The following is a 25,956-nucleotide window of genomic DNA, read 5'->3' on the forward strand; positions in this document are numbered from 1 at the left end:
TCAAGCTTCAGATCTGTTCAGCACACGATCGCCCTTTTCTGAATACGGCTTGGTAGTCACCAATTAGTGGATGCGCTTGTGGTTCTATCCTGTTTAAAAGGGCTTTGGAGAGGATTTTGTTATTTTTATTATTATTTTTACATTGCCCCATTGGAGCACTTTAATCAGTCATATACATTAAAGTCTAATAGTATTAAATAGTCAGCTTTTCAGCTTCTTCCGCTCCCAAAACTTCTTCATCCTGTAGGACCTGGCTGCTCTTTGGTTGTCAGTAATGGTGTACTACCTTGGTTCAAATGTTATGAGATTGAATCGTAAGTTTTTATTCCTTAGAATCCTCCTCTCTTCTCTGCCTTCAATTTGGAGCATTGATAATTAATTAATTAATTAATTAATTAATTAATTAATAATAATAATAATAATAATAATAATAATAATAATAATAATAATAATAATAATAATAATAATAATAATTACATAAAAAATTAACTCCACTAGAGGGAAGCATAATTTAATTTCACCAATTGAGAACATTATATTCATTAGACTTTTTCAATCACGAAATTACCAGGGTTTCACTCTAGTGTGGCAGCAGGCTCCTCAATTGAATTGCTACACCCCTCCAAGATGCTGATGGCAAATGTGCTGTTGAGACACCACTGCAAGTCTCCTTTAAAGCACCTTCGGCAACAGTGCACTAGGGGAGATGCGTAACCTCAACGGTGCTCTGGTCACTAGCCACTTAGAGAGGTTTAGCAATCCAATTGATGAATCTGATATCACACCTGGACGGTGCGGAAAACTGAAGCAGTTGATTACATAAGCAATTATTCCGTTACACTACTTGTAAATAACTTTTGTGCAACATATATTTTGTTTTCAAGCGTTTCTTTTTAAAATTCTTCTTCTTTCAAGATATTTCTTGTTTTGATATAATTTTTCCCAATATCTTTGTTTTCACATAATTGTTTGTTGTAGGTTAGCATAATATTTATGTTTTCATTTCATTTTGTTATTATACTACTGTAACCGAACACGCCCCCCCAGGATCTCTCCCAATTGCAATGCATCTGTTAAAAAAAAGAAAATATTAAAAAATTATTTTTATAGGTAAGGTCTAATATTGTTCTGCTTTTAACATTTAATATAGGAAATAAGGAATTGTCAAGTTACCATATTTGGAGAAGAAACTGCCATAGGATAATTAAAATATTTCTATAATTTTTCTTTCTCTACCACCAATGTTTGGTGTATATCAATTTCAGTAATAGCATTCTCTCTACCAATACAATAATAAACAACAGGAATATATTGAGAAATATTCTAAAGTCCTGGAGGAACGGCAATTGTCTTCACAAAACTTTGTTCTCTAATCTAATAAATATTAGATATGATGGTCTTTTGAACACAAACTATAGAAATCAAGTCAAACTTTCTTGACTTGTCACATTCTGCAAAGAAAATCTGCTCTGCAAACCACAGGAAAGATAGTGCCCATTACTAAAAAAAAAAAATTAAAAAAAAAAAATAAAGCAAGCTTTTAGTTTTACACGACTGTGATATCATGATCATAGCGATGAGATATACAATTGTATGTGGAGTTGGAACCACAGGGCAGTAACTATTAATTTAAAAATCTTGCATGCATCGACTAGGATTTGAATATAGGCCACATTGGTGAGCAGCCAGCAACTATGCAACTCTGCTATCATACCCTCCCACCCCTCCTCTCAAAAAGAACTTGAATGAAATGTTATCCTTGTCACTCTAGGACAAGTAATAAAGATGAGCCATTTGTGCTTGTCTAAAATTATTATTATTATTATTATTATTATTATTATTATTATTATTATTATTATTATTATTATTATTATTATTATTATTATTATTATTATAAGTGAACGACCTGCATAAGTAGAAACATTTCAGGAAGACGAAAATAATAATAATACTAACATTACTTCACTTATCTATTCTCTATTTGGTCATTTTCCAACACCATTTCAGCTGAATTTGCACAATGTTAATAGAAGAAATTGTAATTTTACAATGTCACATATATGATCTTTTACAACTACATTTTAAAGAAACCCAAGTTTATTTCTGCTGTGAGAATAATGCACCACCTCGAGTAGTATATTCAGACTTAATTAGGATACCTGAGGATATAAAAATGTTTTCCAATCTATTAGTAATACAAGATATTATCTTCTGCTCCTAATTTGAGATTAGAGTATTACTCACCTCTCGAATAGTCAAAGTATGTGACATCATCTGGATGTTCACTTGCGACTGACTGGTGGGCAAGTTGTCACTAGATCTTGATCGCACCAACTGTCGTGAGCTGCTCTGCATCGTTCGACTCTTGAGCATCATCTCGGTCTTCAAGAACACCCGGGAGATGTATGCGGCACTCAAGGCACGGATACCAAATGCTGTACGCAGAACTTTGGCTGGGGAAACCTGAATAACCATGGTAAGTCAATTCCAATCTACATGTTGACACACATGTTAACACATTTTTTCCTTGCAGTATAAATTCAAAAGTTAAACATAATGAACAAGGTTCCCGAGCGTTGCTCAAGCTAGGTTTTATTAACTAATAAATCATCACATGCTGGAAATATGTCCATCTCTCTTCTGGTAAATGTTAATGACAGTGTTACAGTTCCTTATACCACTACTAGATGGGACCACTGACTTTTGTCGGATAGAATATTAACGCTTTCTTTGAAGAGTAGCAAGCATGTGCTCCGTGTACTTTGCTTTCCCACTCATTCCTACAATGATGTAATGGTGTTTTGATTCTCTGAGCGATAGTAAGATAGAAACCCTGATCTGATCTGGATGGCAGCAGTTTTGGCAGTAATTCAGGCAATACATAACCAAGTATGGTTATAATAGCAATAAGAGTCTGTCTACCCAAATGTTTCCAACTTTATCACATACAGTCAAAACATTTTCTTAATTGGGGCTGTAGAGAAGAGATTACCTTTCCCAATTACATTGTTTTCTTTTAGATAGCATGTTAATACTAATGTAACAATGTTTCATGTGAATATAAAAACAAAGTGTAAATTATAAAAGCTCAAAATATGGCCAAAATGCTCAGTATACAGGAGTTAAAATTTCAATCACTACTGATCTGCATTTAGGGCAGTCGCCCATGTGGCAGATTCCTTATCTGTTGTTTTCCTAGCCTTTTCTTAAATGATCGCAAAGAAATTGGAAAATTATTGAACTTTATTCCAATCAATAACTCCCCTTCCTATAAACGAATATTTGCCCCGGTTTGTCCTCGTGAATTCCAACTTTATCTTCATATTGCGATCTTTCCTACTTTTAAAGACACCACTCAAACTCATTCATCTACTGATGTCCTCCCAAGCCATCTCTCCACTGACAGCTCAGTTATTAATCAAGCAGCTCGTCTCCTTTCTCCCAAGTCTTCCCAGCTCAAACTTCGCAACATTTATGTAACGCTACTCTTTTGTCGGAAATCAACCAGAACAAATAGAGCTGCTTTTCTTTGAATTTTTCCAGTTCTTGAATCAAGTAATCCTGGTGAGGGTCCCATACACTGGAACCATACTCTAGCTGGGGTCTTACCAGAGACTTATATGCCCTTTCCTTTACATCCTTACTACAAACCTTAAATACCCTCATAACCATGTGCAGAGATCTGTACCCTTTATTAACAATCATATTTATGTGATTACCACCATGAAGGTCTTTTCTTATATTAACACCTAGGTACTTACAATGATCCCCAAAAGGAACTTTCACCCCCATCAACAAAGTAATTAAAACTGAGAGGACTTTTCCTATTTGTGAAACTAACTACCTGACTTTTAACCCCGTTTATCATCATACCATTGCCCACCATCCATCTTACAACACTGTCGAAGTCACTCTGCAGCCGCTCACAATCTTATAACTTATTTATTACTCTGGACAGAATAACATCATCTGCAAACAGCCTTATCTCTGATTCCACTTCTTTACACATATCATTGATATATATATATAAAAAACATAAAGGTCCAATAGTAATGCCTTGAGGAATTCCCCTCTTAATTATTACAGGGTCAGATAAAGCTTCGCCTACTCTAATTTTCCGAGATCTATTTTCTAGAAATATAGCAACCCATCCAGTCACTTTTTTTCTAGTCCAATTGCACTCATTTTGGCAGTAGTCTTCCATGATCTACCCTATCAAATGCCTTAGATAGGTCAATCACAATACAGTCCATTTGGCCTCCTGAATCCAGGATATCTGCTATATCTTGCTGAAATCCTGCAAACTGAGCTTCAGTCGAATAACCTTTCCTAAACCCAAACTGCCTTCTGTCAAACCAGTTATTAATTTTGCAAACATGTCTAATATAATCAGAAAGAATGCTTTCCCAAAGCTTACATACAATGCATGTCAAGCTGACTGGCCTTTAATTTTCAGCTTTATGTCTATCACACTTTCCTTTATACACAGGGGCTACTATAGCAACTCTTCATTCATTTGGTATAACTCCTTCAACCAAAGAATAATCAAATAAGTATTTCAGATATGGTACTATATCCCAACCCATTGCCTTTAGTGTATTGCCAGAAATCTTATCAATTCCAGCTGCTTTTCTAGTTTTCAACTTTTGTATCTTACCGTTAATATCATTGCTGTCATAGGTAAATTTTAATACTTCTTTAGTGTTACTCACATCCCCTATCTGCACATTATCCTTGAAACCAACAATCTTTACATACTGCTGACTGAATACTTCTGCCTTTTGAAGATCCTCGCATGCACACTCCCCTTGTTCATTAATGATTCCTGGAATGTCCTTCTTTGAACCTGTTCCTGCCTTAAAGTACCTATACATACTCTTCCATTTTTCACTAAAATTTGTATGACCACCAATTATGCTTGCCATCATGTTATCCTTAGCTGACTTCTTTGCTAGATTCAATTTCCTAGTAGTTCCTTCAATTTCTCCTTACTTCCATAACCATTTCTAACTCTATTTCTTTCCAGTCTGCATCTCCTTCTTAGTCTCTTTACTTCTCTGTTATAATATAGTGGATCCTTACCATACCCTACCACCTTTAAAGAAACAAACCTATTTTCATATTCCTCAACAAGTGCCTTAAACCCATCCCAGAGTCTGTTTACATTTTCCAGCAATCATAGTTACTTTTTAAAAACTCCCTCATGCCTGTTTTATCACCCATATGGTACTGCCTAATAGTCCTAACTTTAATACCTTCCTTTCTTTCACATTTATTTTTAACTACAACAAAAACAGCTTTGTGATCACTAATACTATCTATTACTTCCGTTTCTCTATAGAACTCATCTGGTTTTATCAGCACCACATCCAAAATATTCTTCCCTCTAGTTGGTTCCATCACTTTCTGAATCAGGTGCCCTTCCCATATTAACTTATTTGCCATTTGTTGGTCATGCTTCCTATCATTCGCATAACCTTCCCAATTGACATTTGGTAATTTGAGATCACCTTTCTACTATCACATTCCTTTCCATATCTTTTCCCCACATAGCTGATTTTCTTATCAAATAATTTTGAATCAGCATCAGCGCTACCCTTTCCCGGTCTGTACACTCCAAAGACATTAAGTTGCATATTATCTTTAGAGAAGAGCCTTACACCCAGAATTTCATGTTTTTCATCCTTAACTTTTTCGTAGCTTATAAAGTCTTCTTTCACCAGAATGAATACTCCCCCTCCTACCATTCCTATCCTATCTCTACGATGAACACTCCAGTTCCGTGAGAATATCTCTGCATCCATTATATCATTTCTCAGCCATGATTCAACTCCTATTACAATATCTGGTAAGTATATATCTATTAAATTAATTTGATTGCTTTGTTTACAATGCTTCTACAGTTGAGCACTAACATTTTTATGTCATCCCTACTTGATTTCCAGTTCCCTGTTCGCTTAACACCGCTCCCTAGGTCACCCCGTTTCCCTGAATGTACCTGCCTATAACTCTTCTAAGCAAGTTTCCTAATTTATATGTACCACTGCAGTTTAAGTGAAGGCCATCCCTGTCTCCTACCCACCCATTAGGATCTAGAAATCTCACTCCCAGTTTCCCACATACCCACTCCATAGTCTCATTTAAATCCCCAATCACCTTCCAGTCAGTATCCCTCCTACAGGGTATTCCACTGATAACAATCTCAGTCTCTTTAAACTTCATCCGTGCTGCATTTACCAGATACCACACATCCCCAACTATGTTGGTACTTATACCTTCTTGCCTTATGTTGTTAGTACCAACGTAAAAAAAACACTACCACCTTCTCCTTTCCCTCTTCCTTCTCTTCTACTTTCCTCAACATCTGCCTCAACCTGATTCCTGGATAACACTCTACCCTGGTTCCCTTTCCTCCACACACTTTCCCCACATGTCTAATGATGGAATCGCCCATGACCAGAGCCTCAACTCTACCCACCTCATTTGATCCCCTCCCCTCCTGGTCAGCCCTATCTTCTCTCACTGCTGCAGAAGCTACTTTCTCCTCCCTTTTCTCCCTCCCATGACCCTGTTCCACCTGTCTTTTCCTTTCCACTACACTACATTTCCCTTTCCTACCTTTTGCCTTCCTCCTACTTCCACACATCTCAGCAACAGTTTCCTGTTCCCCATCTTCCCTCGGTTGTTCTACCTGCAGTGACTCATACCGATTTCTCACAGACACCTGTCCTGAATTCTGATCCTGAACAGAGCCCTTAGCCTGCAATCTCCTTCCCCTTAAAACATTAGACCACCTGTCTTCTACAATTCCCCCATTTCCTTCCTATCCCTCCTTTACACCTACTGTATCCTGTACATTATTTGAGGGAGGCCTACTTTCCTTCCTGTCCTCTGAGAGAATCCTAATTATCTCCCTCAAACTCTCCAACTCCTCCCTCATACTCCTTAATACCTGGCCACACCCACAGTTCCTACAGTTGCACTACTTATCCATTATTTACTGAATAATGGGAAGAAAAGGAAAAATAAAATAACTTATTCTGTGGAAATAAAAATGAAAGGAAAGAAATATTGCCTATAAAAATGAAAGGAAAGAAATATTGTCTAGGATAGTTCACAAAAATCACACAAGGTAATTAATATAAGCTACTCTACAATACACTTGTACTTAGTTGTACGATTTTTTTTGTACAACACCCTAACAGAATGAAAATTGCTGTTAATTACTGAAACCAAAAGTAATACACAAGAATTAGGTCTACACAATTCTAAACTGCAGTTAAGTCTGCCCTACTTACTGCAACAGAATTCTAGTAAGAGAGTTAATACAGATACCACAGATACTATACTACACAAATATTTCACAGTAATAGAATAAACACACTAATTTATAATAAAATACCTACTGTAATACACTACCGTACTCAAGGATTACCAACAAAGTTAAACGTGTAGACAGAAGATTATTTCTTTAGTATTACTTTATCCTAGTATGCTCTAATAAAAATTAAACCTTGCGTTTGGTTAAATGCTCAAGTATCAAAAGGATTGCCGTACAAAAAGAAAAACACGAATATAACAGGCAAGATACTATCTAATATACCTTATCTTCACTACAATTCTCAACTGAAATGTGGTTATGTGATTATTACAGCTGGTGGATTACTATTATTTTCCCTACTCCATGGGATGGAAAATAAAAGTGTCCTTAATTAGGCCTACTGAAAAATACGAGGTTGTCTACAATAATTTCTCAAAAATATTTCTGTCAAAACTACTCCTAATACTCCAGGGACTTGAATTGCAATTACTGGGATATATGAACTTTATTATTATTAGCTAACTGCTCATAAATACTGAAAGATCGAGGGAGCGAAATACAAATTACGGATACTTTAACTACCTACTCAGAACTACCAAAGATTGAAATACAAGATCAGCTGATTTTTTATTTACATTTACTTGACTACACTATTTTATAGAACACCCTTTGTTCACGACTTAGCCAACAATGCAATATTTGAATATGAAGAGCGACAATAATCAATAACAATACGACTACTGTTAACTATTACCGTGTAATCTCTTTAACTTCTTTTTAAATGGAAGGTTACAGGCGTATCGTGTTTTTTAATGTAGTAAATTATTACCTTCGTGATAGTTTGAACAGATATCTATACGAAATACTGGAGAAGTTTCGGCGTAAGTTACGATACTATTCCTTATGATAATCTACCTTTGTAAGTATTATACCAACAAACTTACAGATATTTACAAATATTTTTAAAGTTAATATTATTACCTAAAGTATTTCCTAAACCTAAATTCGAAGCACGGTACACCTAGCTAGCCTACTTAACCTAGAAAACGTTATTTACTGAACCCCAACTGAATTTCTTGCTATAAAATTTAAATAAATATCACTACTCCCAATTTCTACCAACAAGCACTAAACACCACTATATAAATAGCACTAAATGAATCAAAAATACAGAAAATTAAGCTATTTCAATTTATCACTACAATAATGCAAGAGCTCTCTCAACAGCCAATCGTTCTCAAGCGCATCCAACAATGCAACATTAATACATTACAAATAAGCCACTATTCAATGTGTTAATATTTTTGGACAATGGTAGTAGTGGTAGTAGTAGTAGTAGTAGTAGTAGTGTCCAACTCATTGGCTGAATGGTCAGCGACTGAATGGGTTGCTATATTTCTAGAAAATAGATCTCAGAGAGTTAGAGTAGGTGAAGCTTTGTCTGACCCTGTAATAGTTGAGAGGGGAGTTCCTCAGGGCAGTGTTATCGGACCTTTATGTTTTCTTATATATATAAATGATATGAGTAAAGGAGTGGAATCAGAGGTAAGGCTTTTTGCGGATGATGTTATTCTCTATAGAGTGATAAATAAGTTACAAGATTGTGAGCAACTGCAACGTGACCTCGAAAATGTTGTGAGATGGACAGCAGACAATGGTATGTTGATAAACGGGGCTAAAAGTCAGGTTGTGAGTTTCACAAATAGGAAAAGTCCTCTCAGTTTTAATTACTGCATTGATGGGGTGAAAGTTCCTTTTGGGGATCATTGTAAGTATCTAGGTGTTAATATAAGGAAAGATCTTCACTGGGGTAATCACATAAATGGGATTGTAAATAAAGGGTACCGATCTCTGCACATGGTTATGAGGGTGTTCAGGGGTTGTAGTAAGGATGTAAAGAAGAGTGCATATAAGTCTCTGGTAAGACCCCAACTAGAGTATGGTTCCAGTGTATGGGACCCTCACCAGGATTACCTGATTCAAGAACTGGAAAAAATCCAAAGAAAAGCAGCTCGATTTGTTCTGGGTGATTTCCGACAAAAGAGTAGCGTTACAAAAATGTTGCAATGTTTGGGTTAGGAAGAATTGAGAGAAAGAAGAAGAGCTGCTCGACTAAGTGGTATGTTCCGAGCTGTCAGCGGAGAGATGGCGTGGAATGACATTAGTAGACGAATAGGTTTGAATGGCGTTTATAAAAGTAGGAAAGATCACAATATGAAGATAAAGTTGGAATTCAAGAGGACAAACTGGGGCAAATATTCATTTATAGGAAGGGGAGTTAGGGATTGGAATAACTTACCAAGGGAGATGTTCAATAAATTTCCAATTTCTTTGAAATCATTTCGGAAAGGGCTAGGAAAGCAACAGATAGGGAATCTGCCACCTGGGCGACTGCCCTAAATGCAGATCAGTATTGATTGATGATGATTGATACTGGCCTTCGGTTCAGACGGTCCCGGGTTCGATTCCCGGCCGGGTCGGGGATTTTAACCTTAATTGGTTAATTCCAATGGCCTGGGGGCTGGGTGTTTGTGCTGTCCCCGACATCTCTGCAACTCACACATCACACATAACACTATCCTCCACCACAATAACACGCAGTTACCTACAAATGGCAGATGCCGCCCACCCTCATCGGAGGGTCTGCCTTACAAGGGCTGCACTCGGCTAAAAATAGCCACACGAAATTAGTAGTAGTAGTAGTAGTAGGCGGATGTTGTGGAAAGTAGAAGAGGAGGATGGGAAGGAGAAGGTGGTAGTGTTTCACATTGGTACCAACAATGTAAGGCAAGCTGGTATAAGTACCAACATAGTTGGGGATGTGTGGGATCTGGTAAATGCAGCAGGGTGAAATTTAAGGAAGCGGAATACTGTGTAGGAGGGATACTGTCTGGAGGGTGATTAGGGAATTAATGAGACTATGGAGTGGGTATGTGGGAAACTGGGAGTGAAATTTCTAGATCATTCATTCATTCATTCATTCATTCACTATCACTATCAGCCATATTCAATCGTTTTTACGATGTGGCCTCTTTAAGTCCGAAGCAAGGTAGGTTTTCATGAGGTCTCTCCATCTGGGACGGTCTTGAGCGATGTTCTGCCAACTGATCCCAGTAATCTTCCGGATGTCTTTATCCCATCTGTCCGGTGGTCTTCCCCTTGGTCTGAGATGATCTTTCGGACACCACTCAAGCACAAGCTTTGTCCACCTACCATCAATATTCATTCATTCATTCATTCATTCATTCATTATTTATTTATTTACCATAAACCTTTTCAGTATCTATGGAAGGCCAGGGGAAAAGGACAGGCCCCCCTACACGTAGTGCCCCCTGACCTTTGAAATAATTACCTAAATCCTAAACTAAAACAGTCATATACACTATTTACAGGTAAAGTAACAAAGAATAGCCTAATATATACGTATTTATCATTTATACAACCTTTCATTCCCTCGTTCATTCTTCCACGTATTCACGCGCATTTTCTCACCGTATGTGCTTCCTAATGTAACATTTAACTGTATTTACATTTCTACATTTAATGTTGGTGGGTAGATCATTCCCAAGCCGCGCTGTACGAGCAAAGAAACCTAGTTTGTATGACTCAGTTCGCGCAAAGGGGGATATAAGACACACCCCTTTGCCTCTACGGACGGAGCTGTAGGATAAGGAGTGTCGAGGGAATGGTGAAAGGTGAATGGTCCCTGTGAGGGACCTTTGTAAAAAGGTGATGTCACTTTGTTTACACAAGGAGGCGATTGACGGGCGGGAAGACGGGCAGCTGTTCTTGTTAATTAGTCGTTCAGCGCGACGTTGGATTCCTTCTAGTTTGTGAAGATTAGCTGCAGTGATAGGATGCCAGGCAGGTAGCCCGTACGTTAGTATAGGTCTCACTAGTGTCAGGTAAGCCGTCCGTATAGCATTCGACTTGCACCCACGGAGGCTTCTGTGCATAAAACCGAGCACCCTGGCAGCTTTGCATCTCACTTCCTCTGTTTGTGTGTTCCATTTTAGTTGTTCAGAAATGGTTATTCCTAAAAAATGCATGGTTTTAACTTGCTCAATATGTACATTATTAATGTTATATATACATTCTACTGGGTGTCGAGACCTACTTAACCTAATGTATTTACATTTGCCAGCATTAATGTTGAGACCATTGACGTAACACCACACCGCTATAATGTCCAAATCGGACTGTAACTTCAGACAATCATCTGCACATTGTATATCCCTGTACATTAGAGTGTTATCAGCGTACTGGCCTATGGTTGAGGTCACGCATTAAAAAATAAAGGTCCCAGGACGGTGCCTTGACATACTCCTGAGGTTACTTTAATGGTTGATGATCGAACTCCATCAAATACAACACGTTGAGTTCGACCCTCGAGATATGACCGCAACCATGCTAGTACACTTCCCCTAACATTCATCTGTCTTAATTTTAACAAAATCGTTCATGAGGGATTTGGTCAAAAGCTTTAGCCCAGTCCAAAGCCATGCAGTCTACCTGAACAATTTTAAATTTCTCCAGAGAGAACTGCCACTCATCAATAACCTTTGATAATAAAGTATTACAGGATCTTCCTGGAAGAAAACCGTGCTGGTTTTCACTTAGCAGATTACCTTCCCGGAAGTATTCCCGTATATTAGAGGCTACCAGTCGTTCCATACATTTACATACATGGGATGTGAGAGACACTGGCCGATAGTTGTCAATGAGTGCTTTGTCCCCTTTCTTGAAAATTGGAACTACGTCAGCACACTTCCAGTCTTGAGGTAGTGATCCACATTGAAGCGACAGGTTGAATAGTTCGCAGAGAGATGGTGCCAGTGACTCAGCGCAGTTACGAAGTATACGGCTGGGTATTTCATCAGGGCCGCTCGCCGCATGGGGTCGAATCCTCTTCAAACTTGCTAGTACCTCAAGTTCCGAGAAGTAGAGGTTGGTGAGAGGGAGGGGTGGTACGGGTGTGTTAGTTATATACATGTCCCCAGCTGACTGTGAATGTGAGAAATTATCTTAAAATTTTTCACAGAAGGCTGGGGCAATGTCTGCAGGCGTGGAGATTAATTTCCCGTTAGCTTGAAAGGAGCTTGGTGCAGCGCTGCCACTGTTCCTTTTTAGCAGCTTCCACAGTTCTTTGGTACCTGAGCAAGCCTTGTGAATATACTGATCATAACCCTCCTTGATCCTATTCTTAGTTTCTTTCTGAGCGGATTTGTACTTTTCCCACGCTTGTTCCGTTTGGCGCTGTTTCCACTTTTTGTATAGATTGTTCCGTTTCCTTATTAACTTCAAAAGTTCTTTATTAATCCATGGAGCTTTCTTCTCTCTTTTTATAGTGCATTTCGGTACAGTTTGTTCAACGCACCAGAAAAATGTATTTTTCCAGGCGAGCCATAAAGAGTCTACGTCACAGGTTGATAAGGAGGTTGGAGTTGGTAGGTGATTCAGTAGTAAGGAGGAGAGGGATTTCCAGTCAGCTTTCCTGAAGTTATATTGAGGGCTGGATTTTTGTTTGACAGGTTTTCTGCAATCAAGGGTAGCTAGAGTCGCTTGAATGGCACGGTGATCACTGAAGCCGGGTATGACTTCAACTCGAGATACGGGAAGGACAGCTGATGCAGAAAGTGATGGAACCAACTAGAGGGGAAAAAATATCCTGGATATGGTGCTGGTAAAACCAGATGAGCTCTATAGAGAAACCGAAGTAATAGATGGTATTAGTGATCATGAAGCTGTTTTTGTCATAGTTAAAAATAAATGTGATAGAAAGAAAGGTCTTAAAAGTAGGACTATTAGGCAATACCATATTGCTGATAAAGCAGGCAAGAGGGAGTTTTTAAAAAGTATGATAGGTGGAAAACGGTAAATAAAAATGTAAAGAGACTCTGGGATGGGTTCAATCCAATTGTTGAGGAATGTGAAAATAGGTTTGTACCTTTAAAAGTGGTAAGTATTGGTAAAGACACACCTTATTTTAATAGGGAAATAAAGAGACTAAAAAGGAGGTGCAGACTGGAAAGAAATAGAGTTAGAAATGGATGTGGAAGTAAGAATAAATTGAAGGAACTTACTAGGAAATTGAATCTAGCAAAGAAGGCAGCTAAGGATAACATGATGGCAAGCATAACTGGCAGTCATACAAATTTTTAGTGAAAAATGGAATGGTATGTACAGGTACTTTAAGGCAGAAACAGGTTCTAAGAAGGACACTCTAGGAATAATTAATGAAGAAGGGGAGTGTGTATGTGAGAATCTTCAAAAGGCAGAAATATTCAGTCAGCAGTATGTAAAGATTGTTGGATACAAGGATAATGTCCAGATAGAGGAGGTGACTACTGCTTAGGAAGTATTAAAATTTACATATGATAACAATGACATTTACAATAAGATACAAAAGTTGAAAACTAGAAAAGCGGCCGGAATTGATAAGATTTCTGGGGATATATTAACACATTGCGGACCGGGTGCACTTCACCCCATGCACAGCCCTGTTCCCGGCCACTTTCTAACTACTTCTAAGCTGGAGTGCATGCATTCAAATAAACTGTCAGAACTTCACTAGCTTTTGAAGGACTACTGTGTATTTTTCTAGTGGCCTTCCTGAATAGTTGTTGAAATACAGGGTATTTCTTGAAATCTATTTTGGCTCATAGTTTTTGGAAATATGGGTTTTTTTTTATTAGGGGATCGGTTGGCCAGTAATCTTCCAGACATGATTTCTTCACCTGCCCTATCAATATACACAGAGCAATATTTTTTAAATTTCCCTGCTACTGACATTAGTCCACTTTAGTGTTTTAGGGGTATGTTATGAGAATGTGAATTCTGCTCATAGTATAAGTTTGTCTTTTCAGCTACATACTGAAAATATTCCTCACCAAACACAAGTCCTGCTACTTGTCCTATGTTTCCAGATTCACTAGACCATACCTTTATACCAGCAGCACCTTCAAAATCCTATAGCCTAGGTTCACTGTTGCCCATAACCCAGTTGTCAGAAAACACTACTTTATTTACAATATTTAGAATATTTATATCCGCAACACAATTATCAGACTCGTTCTGCGCTGCATGAGTTCCACACCTTGAAGATAAGACTATATCCTCGTCATCACTTGAAACGTTTCCGTTAGAAGATATTTCATCATCAAACTCTAAATATTCAGCATCACTTAGATATTCAGAGCCTGTATCAACACATAATTCGCGAAAAATTTCATCTTTGTCTAAACACGTGCGATCCCTGGGCACTGCCATCTTGCATGACTCTTCGAACTTTGTAAACATGTTGTCAGGAAACGCAAAGAAAAACTACGATATGAAGAATACTCGAAAAGAAATGCAACTATCGATTGTGTAGAACCATACATAACAGAGTTCTATCATCCCTGACCTCCAAATAGTTCCTGTACATCTCAAAAAGATAGCACTAAAGTTCAGTCTGCTGGGTCTGATGCTAACACGAGATAACTCGGGACCGGTCCTCAACGCTCGGCTAGGCAAACACGAGTTTTCTCGGGACCGGTCCGCAATGTGTTAAAGACAATTGGTTGGGATATAGTACCATATCTAAAGTACTTATTTGATTATTGTTTGTATGAAGGAGCTGTACCAAATGAATGGAGAGTTGCTATAGTAGCCGCTGTGTATAAAGGAAAGGGTGATAAGACATAAAACTGAAAATTACAGGCCAGTAAGTTTGACATGTGTTGCAGGTAAGCTTTGGGAAGGTATTCTTTCCGATTATGTTAGACATATATATACACAGTATATAAATGATATGAGTAAAGAAATGGAATCAAAGATAAAGCTTTTTGCAGATGATGATATTCTGTATAGTGTAACAAATAGGTTACAAGATTGTGAGAATCTGCAAAATGACCTTGATAATGTTGTGGGATGGACAGCAGGCAATGGTATGCTGGGTCTGCTGCTAACACGAGATAACTCGGGACCGGTCCGCAATGTGTTAAAGGCTGGGTTAAAAGGCAGGCGAGTTTCACAAATAGGAAAAGTCCTCTCAGTTTTAATTACTGCGTTGATGGGGTGAAAGTTCCTTTTGGGGATCATTGTAAGTATCTAGGTGTTAATATAAGGAAAGATCTTCATTGGGGTAATCACATAAATGGGATTGTAAATGAAGGGTACAGATCCCTGCACATGGTTATGAGGGTGTTTAGAGGTTGTAGTAAGGATGTAAAGGAGAGGGCATATAAGTCTCTGGTAAGACCCCAACTAGAGTATGGTTCCAGTGTATGGGACCCTCACTAGGATTACTTGATTCAAGAACTGGAAAAAATCTAAAGAAAAGCAGCTCGATTTGTTCTGGGTGATTTCTGACAAAAGAGTAACAATACAAAAATGTTGCGAAGTATGGACTGGGAAGACTTGAGAGAAATAAGACGAGCTGCTTGACTAAGTGGTATGTATTACATGTAATAAATATCATTTTTTGGTCCGTATTGATGATATTTGATTAGAATAATAACAGTAAGTTATTTATTAAATTGACCGCCTAATCAATACAATAAGTCATTGTCTTGGATGATTTACATTGATCTATTAACTAAAAATGGTACATGTTTCGCCTAGTACGAAGGCATCATCAGCCACTGTCTTAACCTCAGAATAAAAATAAGCACTTGATTAACATATAATAAGATGAAATTAATTTTAAAAATCTTGAAGAGACTTAAACTAAGATTAACATTAAAAATAACAATGTTGGTTTAAAAAAATTTTGTTTACAATGTGAAGAATTACAAAGGTGAAAAATATTAAAATTATTGACATTAAAAGGCTGCTACATACATACATACATACATACATACATACATACATACATACATACATTATCATTATAGACTGTTATGCCTTTCAGCGTTCAGTCCGCAATCCTCTGAGAATTTACTAAACGTCGCCACAATCCTCGATTTGCAACTAGTGTTGTGGCCTCATTTAGTTCTATACCTCTAATCTTTAAATCGTTAGAAACAGAGTCTAACCATCGTCGTCTTGGTCTCCCTCTACTTCTCTTACCCTCCATAACAGAGTCCATTATTCTCCTAGGTAACCTATCCTCCTCCATTCGCCTCACATGACCCCACCACCGAAGCCGGTTTATGCGTACAGCTTCATCCATCGAGTTCATTCCTAAATTAGCCTTTATCTCCTCATCCCGTGTTCCCTCCTGCCATTGTTCCCACCTGTTTGTACCAGCAATCATTCTTGCTACTTTCATGTCTGTTACTTCTAACTTATGAATAAGATATCCTGAGTCCACCCAGCTTTCGCTCCAATAAAGCAAAGTTGGTCTGAAAACTGACCGATATAAAGATAGTTTCGTCTGGGAGCTGACTTCCTTCTTACAGAATATTGCTGATCGCAACTGCGAGCTCACTGCATTAGCTTTACGACACCTTGATTCAATCTCACTTACTATATTACCACCCTGGGAAAACACACAACCTAAATACTTGAAATTATCGACCTGTTCTAGCTTTGTATCACCAATCTGACATTCAATTCTGTTGGATTTCTTACCTACTGACATCAATTTAATCTTCGAGAGGCTAATTTTCATACCATACTCATTGCACCTATTTTCAAGTTCCAAGATGTTAGACTGCAGGCTTTCGGCACAGTCTGCCACTAAGACCAAGTCGTCAGCATAGGCCAGGCTGCTTACTACATTTCCACCTAACTGAATCCCTCCCTGCCATTTTATACCTTTCAGCATATGATCCATGTAAACTACAAACAGCAAAGGTGAAAGATTACAGAAAGGCTGCTATTACAAGTGAAAAGGACAAAGCAACAGACTGTGATGAACAAGTAGTAAGATTGCTGTAAAATTAAGTCGAGGGATTGGCGGTTACATTTAGACTGATGAGAATGACGATCAGCCATATTTATTCAAAAAGTAATATTGAGAAAATACTGTTGAAGGTTGGTCAAGAGATCACTATATTCCTTTCTAGGAAATTGAGAAATCACTTACATAATCTCCAAATTTGACTATTACTTTCCTGTGATTACTTGTAATATAACCTGTGTATATATCTGCATATATTTTTCTACTTATACTCCACTGAACTTTCTTTTTAGTGTGTTTTGTTTTGTTTATTCTTCTCTACTGTTATGTAAAATGATTCATTTCTGGTGGTCAGATGCAACTTGTAGAAAGGAAGAAAGACCTAAAACTATAACAATATAATTTAAAATTACTGGATCAATTGGGTACGGGTAAGGTAGTTCGATAAGGAAATTGTACTAAAATTCGGTATCCTTCAATTTTGTGCGTGGTTTCGATGTAATACCTAAACCGTACCCGATCAATGAAATTGAAACTTACCCGGAAAATATACTTCACGTAGAGTTCTCACACATGACAGCTCTTCATTTGAAAATTCAGTAAACTAGGCTCTTAGCTCTGTGCTTTCCAGTTTTTTCCAGAGGTATATTTGCTTTGGCAAATACTTCAACTGTGCGTTTCGAAAAGTTACCTCCGGAAATTTTTCGTCATTTACAACTATCTAACTGTGTAAGCACAAAAGATTGCTTTCTTTGAGACTTACTAGCAGCAGGGGTTAAACTTTCGTTATCGCGTCACTTACCCAAGTGTTTTTCAGATTTAACACGTTTCACAATGCTATCTTTTTTCTCCCACCCAACTCGGCAATTACAATACTTGCAAAACACTGTCGCTAAATCTGTGGCATATAAACTGTCAGTTGCATACTGCTGAGCCCTTTTGTGCGCAGTTTTTGTCGTGTGCCCCATAACCTAAATGATCGCTCGACTTTCTACTCTTCACTAGTTTCACTTTTGAACAACAGGAAAACAACACTGCGTCTATCTCGTTATTTCTGTGACACTCTATATACATTTCGATAATAATCGATACGGATCTTATTCCCATTGTAAATATCAATTAAAGTCAGCAAGCAACAATCGATCAACTACTCTTCACTTTACAATGGCGAAAAATGAAAGTATCCTCCTATTCAATACATCATATATTCCGTCATTAGACGGAGTAAACAAGTTCAGACATGTTTCGGCTCGTTTGAGCCATCTTCAGTGAAAAAATTAGGGAGGTTGGAATAATTATTTACATAATATGAGTTGAAAAAATGCTAAAAAACATAATGAAAGCGTAAATGAAAAAACAAACAAAAGAGAGCCTAGACGGAAACAAAATAGCACAAATATACAATATATATATCAATATGCAGAGCAAAACAACTTATTGCGACAAAATTCAGTGAAACAGGTGTTAAATTGAAATAATAATTGATATTAAAAACTGCGTTAACCTAAGAAACAAGGGAATGAGAAAACAAATGATGCAGATGGAAATGAATAATAGTAGCACATGGTGGGGTTGTGGACCTCATAGTTTACAAATTATTAGTTTATAAAAACGACAAAACAGTTTGAAATCGCTGTCAAAATCCTAGTGGAAACCCATCACATCAAAATGGTCAGGAGGAGAGCGGGAGCAAACATTTTGAGAGAAACCAAGCCTGAATTAACCTGCAGCCGAAAAGCCTGTGATAAGGAGAAAAAACACCTTAAATTTAAGGCTTCAGAAATAGCAGCATTCTTAATATCTTCTCAATCTGGCGGTCCCTTTCTTCATTATTGTTTCATAATGTTGGCTGGTGTTTTGCCTTATTATAGAGGGGTCGGAAGGGCCGCATATAAAAATATGAGAGGCTGTGTTAGGTAGAAGACAGATGCACAGTAAATTGCAGTAATCTAGTGGAAACCGTCAATGAAGTTCTAATCTGTAATGGAAAAAATGAGGCTGTATGAGAAACATGGGTTGAAAAGTAAAAAGTGTGGAATGGTTGTGAAGAAAGCTTAAACTTATGGTGTGCAGTAGGTGGTTGTCCTCTCTAGTGGCCTGGCTTTCTCAAAGTAACGGTCTCGTTCGCGTGATCGAGTCTATTGTTGGTTCGGCTGTGTCTGCTAGGATGGAAGGAGCGGAGGGGGAAGGGGAGGTACAGGGCTGGTTTGAGGAAGGGAGGGGTGTTGAGTTGGAGAGATGGAGGTGGGTTTGTTTGGCAAATATAAAGAATGAATGTTTCAAGAGGATGTTAGTTTACTCGCCGACTTCTAAAGCTCGAATGGTGTGGCCTTCTTAAAGTGACGGTCTCGGTCGCGTGATCGAGTCTATTGTTGGTTGGCTGTGTTTGTTAGGTTGGAAGGAGCGGAGGGGAGCGGAGCAGACACAGCCGAACCAACAATAGACTCGATCACGCGAACGAGACCGTTACTTTGAGAAAGCCAGGCCACTAGAGAGGACAACCACCTACTGCACACCGTAAGTTTAAGCTTTCTTCACAACCATTCCACACTTTTTACTTATCAACCCATGTTTCTCATACAACCTCATTTTTTCCATTACAGATTAGAACTTCATTGACGGTTTCCACTAGATTACTGCAATTTACTATGCATCTGTCTTCTACCTAACACAGCTTCTCATATTTTTATATGCGGCCCTTCCGACCCCTCTATAATAAGGCAAAACACCAGCCAACATTATGAAACAATAATGAAGAAAGGGACCGCCAGATTGAGAAGATATTAAGAATGCTGCTATTTCTGAAGCCTTAAATTTAAGGTGTTTTTTCTCCTTATCACAGGCTTTTCGCCTGCAGGTTAATTCAGGCTTGGTTTCTCTCAAAATGTTTGCTCCCGCTCTCCTCCTGACCATTTTGATGTGATGGGTTTCCACTAGGATTTTGACAGCGATTTCAAACTGTTTTGTCGTTTTTATAAACTAATAATTTGTAAACTATGAGGTCCACAACCCCACCATGTGCTACCATTATTCATTTCCATCTGCATAATTTGTTTTCTCATTCCCTTGTTTCTTAGGTTAACGCAGTTTTTAATATCAATTATTATTTCAATTTAACACCTGTTTCACTGAATTTTGTCGCAATAAGTTGTTTTGCTCTGCATATTGATATATATATTGTATATTTGTGCTATTTTGTTTCCGTCTAGGCTCTCTTTTGTTTGTTTTTTCATTTACGCTTTCATTATGTTTTTTAGCATTTTTTCAACTCATATTATGTAAATAATTATTCCAACCCCCCTAATTTTTTCACTGAAGATGGCTCAAACGAGCCGAAACATGTCTGAACTTGTTTACTCCGTCTAATGACGGAATATATGATGTATTGAATAGGAGGATACTTTCATTTTTCGCCATTGTAAAGTGAAAACCGTCAATACGGAATGATTCTAATATCTTGTAACGACTACTCTTCTTCATCGATCGGAATGGTTGAAAGATTTATGCATCATGTTTCGAGTATTTCTGACGATTTTGCCAAAATATGTTGTTTTCACCAGTAAAATAGCACATTTTTCAGAATTTGCTCCAAAATCGCACATTCATATGAATTTCGCATTTTGGGCCACAATTCGCATTTTGTCGCACTTCTATTTATGCGTAAAAATGATTTTATTCCACATTAGAATTACCATAGGCTTGGATTCAGTACAAGATTCAAAAATTTGCATTTATTGCAAATGCAATTTTTTCAGGTCCCTATCTATCAGTGAAGTACGTTCGAACTGATGAGAAAAATTCCTCCTTCTCGCTATGCTTCAGATGCTTTACGAATTGGGAAGTGCAACTATCAATGACCAAGTCACAATCATTCTTCTGGTTTCCCCTGCTGTGGTAATCGACTTCCAAAAGCGAGGAGGATTTAACCACTGAAGGTTGTACAAATTTTGATGTCAAATTCCTTAATGTGTCCAGCATCAGATCTTGCAGTAAATGGATGTGAGGCACACTTGACTGCAAAATTAAATTTGATTTATCAAAGGTAGGTATAATATTCGATAAAAACAGACAAAGGCTTATTTAAATTTGATGACAGGAACATAAAAATCCTTTCTTCACGAGACAGACTGCACATAATGAAGGAATCCTGTTTGATTGTTTTGGGTGAAGAAGTACATGGGAATGGATTCATTGGTTCCTTTCTTTGAAGGCACAGCACCCTCTACTAATGTTTGTTTCATCTTTGGAATATGGTAAGTTTCGAGACTTCTAAGCTGACCTGTATTACCAAACTTAATTTCATAATTGAGCAGACTGGACAAAGGCTGCCACTGTTCCAACAACCTGGATAAACATTTGCCCACAGAAAGCCACCACGTGCACACATGCTTTAAAATTTTCCTTGTCTCGACATTGTACAATTAGCTTTACCTTGCACTGACACAAATAGGTCTTATGGCAACAATGGGATAGGAAAGGGCTGGGAGCGGGAAGGAAGTAGCCGTAGCCTTAATTAAGGTAGAGCCGTAACATTGTCTGGTGTGAAAATGGGAAACCAAGGAAAACCATCTTCAGGGCTGCCACCTGTGGGGTTCGAACCACTCTCTCTGGAATGCAAGCTAACAGCAGCGCGCCCTAACCGCATGACACCAACTCACTCAGTCCGATTGTAATCCATTTGATCCCATCAGTGATACAATCAGTTATTCAGATGTCTCATGGCAGAAAGAAGACCAGAGCCTGTAAAAAATGGTATCGATTTTATGCCAAGAAAAACTGGCTTCCAAGCTAACATCCCCAGAAATTCAAATGCTATGTCTTATTTTGATCTCTTTTTTCCTGAAGAATTGTGGAGGATGATAGCTGCTGAATTGTTAGAACAGCATTCGGATTATCTGGAGACACATCCTCACAGCAGACTGAAAATGTTCAAATCTGTAGATAAGGAAAAACTAAAAAAGTGGTTAGGCATTATTTTGAATATGGGTTTAAATCCCAAAAAAGCTGAAAAGAAACACTGGGACACTAGATTTTCCCAATATATGCCATTCTTTTCAAATGCAATGTCCAGGAATGACTTCCAATTAATTAACAGAGTGGTACATTTTAATTCAAGTGCCACAGCAGTTCCAAGGGATGAACCGGGGTATGATTCTTGGCACAAGGTGAGACCATTGTTAGACTTCCTAAATTCTTTGTGGAAGAAATTGTATATTCCTGCACAGGAAGTCTCACTAGAAGAATCCTTGATTTGAATGAAAAATAGAGTTGCTTTCATACAGTACATGCCAAACAAGAAACATGCTCGATTTGACATCAAAAAGTTTGAACTGTAAGCAAAACTGGTTATGTGTTGCATACTGAGCTGTACAATGGCAAGTACTTTTTTGGCTCAGGTGACCCAGATGACATGGCACAGAAAGTAGTTAATGAAATCACTGGTAAATGCAACCTATATACCGTAATAAGGGGTACCGTTTGTTTACTGACAATTTCTATACGAAGTGTCAGTTGGCAGATGTTCTCCATCAGAAAGGGGTCGTGCTCATGGAAACAGTCCGAGCAAATTCTAAGGGCCTTCCTAAAGTGCTCATGAAAACAGAACTACAAGCTGGTGATTTCTTCTATTATAGAAAGGGGAAGGTGCTAGCTTGTAGATTCAAAGAGAAGAAATCTAGAAAGCCTGTATATAGCCTTTCCACTGCATGTCATGCTGAAACTGTGTTGGTGAAGGCAAAAAATGTAGAGGTATCCAAACCATTGCATACTGCCGAACACTACAATGAACACACGGGTGGAGTAGACTTGAAGGGCCAGAAGGTGCATCATGTTGCTGCAAAACATGCTGCAAGGAGATACTGGAGAAAAATCCTTCAAAATTTGCTTGACATGACAATGCTAAATTCGTACATTGCCTACTGTGACAACAATGACATCTGCCTCCAAATGAATCGTCACAACTACATTTTGAAGTAGTGGAGACACTGGCAAAGAAACCAACCCCAGCTAGGCCTAATATTCCTCTGAAGCCATCACCTAGACCGTCTGGAGACAGTAGCCATTACTGTGCGAAATTGCCTGCAGGTCAAGAGCAAAAGTGTACGGTATGTGGTCCCCCCCCCCCCCCAAAAAAAAAAAAAAAAAAAAAAAAAAAGAGGGGAAGATCATCACACTGGTGCCCAGGGTGCAATGTGGGAATCCATGAGAAGTGTTGGGGACAATTAGAGCACTATCACAGACCAAAAGGACTTGCCGTGTGACTAAAGGCTAGGGACCTAAAAATTGTTGAATTACTATCATAGATTACGAATCTCTATGTAGCGTTTAATTCGAATGTTCTTCGGTGTTCAGGACACAGGTACAGACTTAGAAGCCTGAAACACTGTGATGTAAGTTCATGATATTTTCAACAAATTGTATATTCCAAAAGTATTTACTTATTAGGCAATTTTTTTCACAAAACACCTCAAACTTTGAATCTAAAAATAAATTTTAAAAGAAGACTTCTGTCAAAATGTTTTGAAATATATGTCTTGTATTGATGTTGCAAATAATGCACAAACCTTCCTCTTTAAAATGCTGTATCATTCATAAAAATGTGCCCATTAAAAGTGACAAGTGACCTTGAGGCCACTAATCACAGCTGCGGGTCCTGCACGCTTTAGACACCTTCTGAAACTTAACATAAGAATGTGTCTGACAAGTTCTCATAAACTGTGTGCATCAGTTATCATTTAACCCTTTGACATTTCCTATTTAAGGGCGGGTGCTAGGCCGAAATTACAGTGTTTTTTCATGAGGGCATTTAAGTGCCACCCTTTAAACAAAATAACACAAAAGTGAAATGAATAAAGATATAAATGTAATTTCATTTCTAAATTATCAGTGGGTATATATCTGTAATCGCCCTAATTTTGAATCGAAATATTGTTCAAGTTTCCTAAACCGTTTCAATGTCATTGCCTGCCTTACTAACAGGCACATACAAAAGTTTCCTATGAAGTAATTTCAGTTTCAGGTAAAACAACCAAAACCATATAAATTAGAACACTTATATGCCCTTATTTCATCAGCATTAGTGTCTTGCCAGGTAGTATCAACAGTGTCACTTTTTCTTTGTAAATATTTGGCATGAATATTCGTCTGCTTTGCTACAAGCTCAAAAAATTCCCATCCCACAAATCATTCCACTACTATTAAGTTCACTTATCTCCACTAATTTCCAACATATCTCCAATTTCACATTCTTTCAAACCTTTCGATACTACTCCGCAATAAGTAGATGACATGGTGTGAACTCGAACAAGAATAATCTCTAACTGGAAGTCTCTGTTTATAAACTAGGTCTGCTTGTGAAATACACATAGGAAAAATGGTCAATAAGGCGCTGAGAGCTTGCCGAGTCATGAGAATGCAGCATGGTTTCAAAAGACCCTTCAACATTTCTATCAACACAATTCTAATGACCGTATGTGTGACGAGCACTTTGGAGCAATCAGTATGGCAGGGAAATCATGAAACTCTAGTGCTTTTGGGCGCTAGGAACGGCAAAGGGTTAAGTGAATAACTATGTTTTAACTTGTTTTGTGTTCTTGAGGCAAACAAATATCTTGTTATAGGAAGTTTATACATCTATAGCCATTCATTCACCAATTACACAATTCACTTTTAAGGTCTAAAAAGTATTATCTTTTACCTCCTGTTTGACAGTGTTATTCTCACAGAACCATATTTGATTATTTGCTTGCATTATTCCACGAAATTTACAGGAAAAATTATTTTAAAGATTGGAATTTTCTTTTCTTTTCTGCCGAGATTAAAAAAGGAAATTTTTCCAGTTTATATTGCTTCACGTTTAAGCTGAGAAAACTATCAATAATTATATTTTTAAACTCTGAAAAGCACTGAATCATTGTGGTGGTGATTATAGTTTTAAGGGAAAAACAGAAAGGGCAATCAACTTCTTTACAAATGTTTAATACATAATTTTTGATTCTACTCTCATCTGGAGAAATTATATTATTTAAATTTCAAATTACTATTACAAACACAATTGTCAAGCACTCCCTACACAAGATAATAAATTACATGAAAAGTACAAGTTTGCTCCCCAGATACCATTTCTCTCACAATTAACTAGTGCTGGAAAGTAATGCAGGATGAGAAAACAGAAGTACACACCCTGCAACTAACAAAAGAACCTGCGCAAAGCTCACTTCCCTGCGCATTCTCTCCGAGTGGATGCCTGACATCATAGGGAGTAGTAGAGGGGGTCATATGCTGTCTGGCCACCGTACTGTGTACACTGTGAAGCGCGGTTACACAAGTTTCGCTGTCACTTCTGTATCCGTTTTAGCGCTCTTGTTGTTTTGTCAGTTTTATTCACATTTTTTTCTTTAGTTGCAGTAATTGTAGTCCTATAATTCCTTCGCGTGTAGCGTGTACTGTGTTGGTAAATGTTTTTATGTACCGTATATGTCATTACTAATTATGGAGCACATTAACCAGGTGAATAAACTAAATACTTGACTGTGTAAAAAACAGAATTAGAAGTATCGGCAGTTGCGCAACTGGTATGCCAATAAAAACACACACACACATCTAAAGCCGCTCAGCAGCGAAATAATTGACGGCAGCCTAGTCTTTCAGCAATATAGTGTTGTGTACCATGTTATTCTAGTGAGAGTGTCATTTGAATGTACAGTAGTTATGGCTGCTACTTCGAAGTCTGGTATCAAATCTGGACGGCCTGTAAGGGGACAAGCCAGAGAAATAGTATATTAACCTAGCTGCTCACTTACGAGAACAG

General features: G+C 37.9%; 1 protein-coding gene across 2 annotated transcripts in view; it reads right to left on the minus strand.

The window, feature by feature from the left end:
* The window catches only part of sky (GTPase-activating protein skywalker), a 392,630-nt gene that overhangs the window by 116,499 nt on the left and 250,175 nt on the right, over positions 1-25,956 (minus strand). For both annotated transcript variants that reach the window (XM_067151605.2, XM_067151606.2), the window contains exon 7: positions 2,245-2,463. In XM_067151605.2, the coding sequence (XP_067007706.2) occupies positions 2,245-2,463 (219 nt within the window). The remainder of the gene's footprint in view (positions 1-2,244; positions 2,464-25,956) is intronic.

This window comes from Anabrus simplex, chromosome 7 (genome assembly GCF_040414725.1).
Source record: "Anabrus simplex isolate iqAnaSimp1 chromosome 7, ASM4041472v1, whole genome shotgun sequence".
Taxonomy (NCBI): Eukaryota; Metazoa; Arthropoda; class Insecta; order Orthoptera; family Tettigoniidae; genus Anabrus; species Anabrus simplex.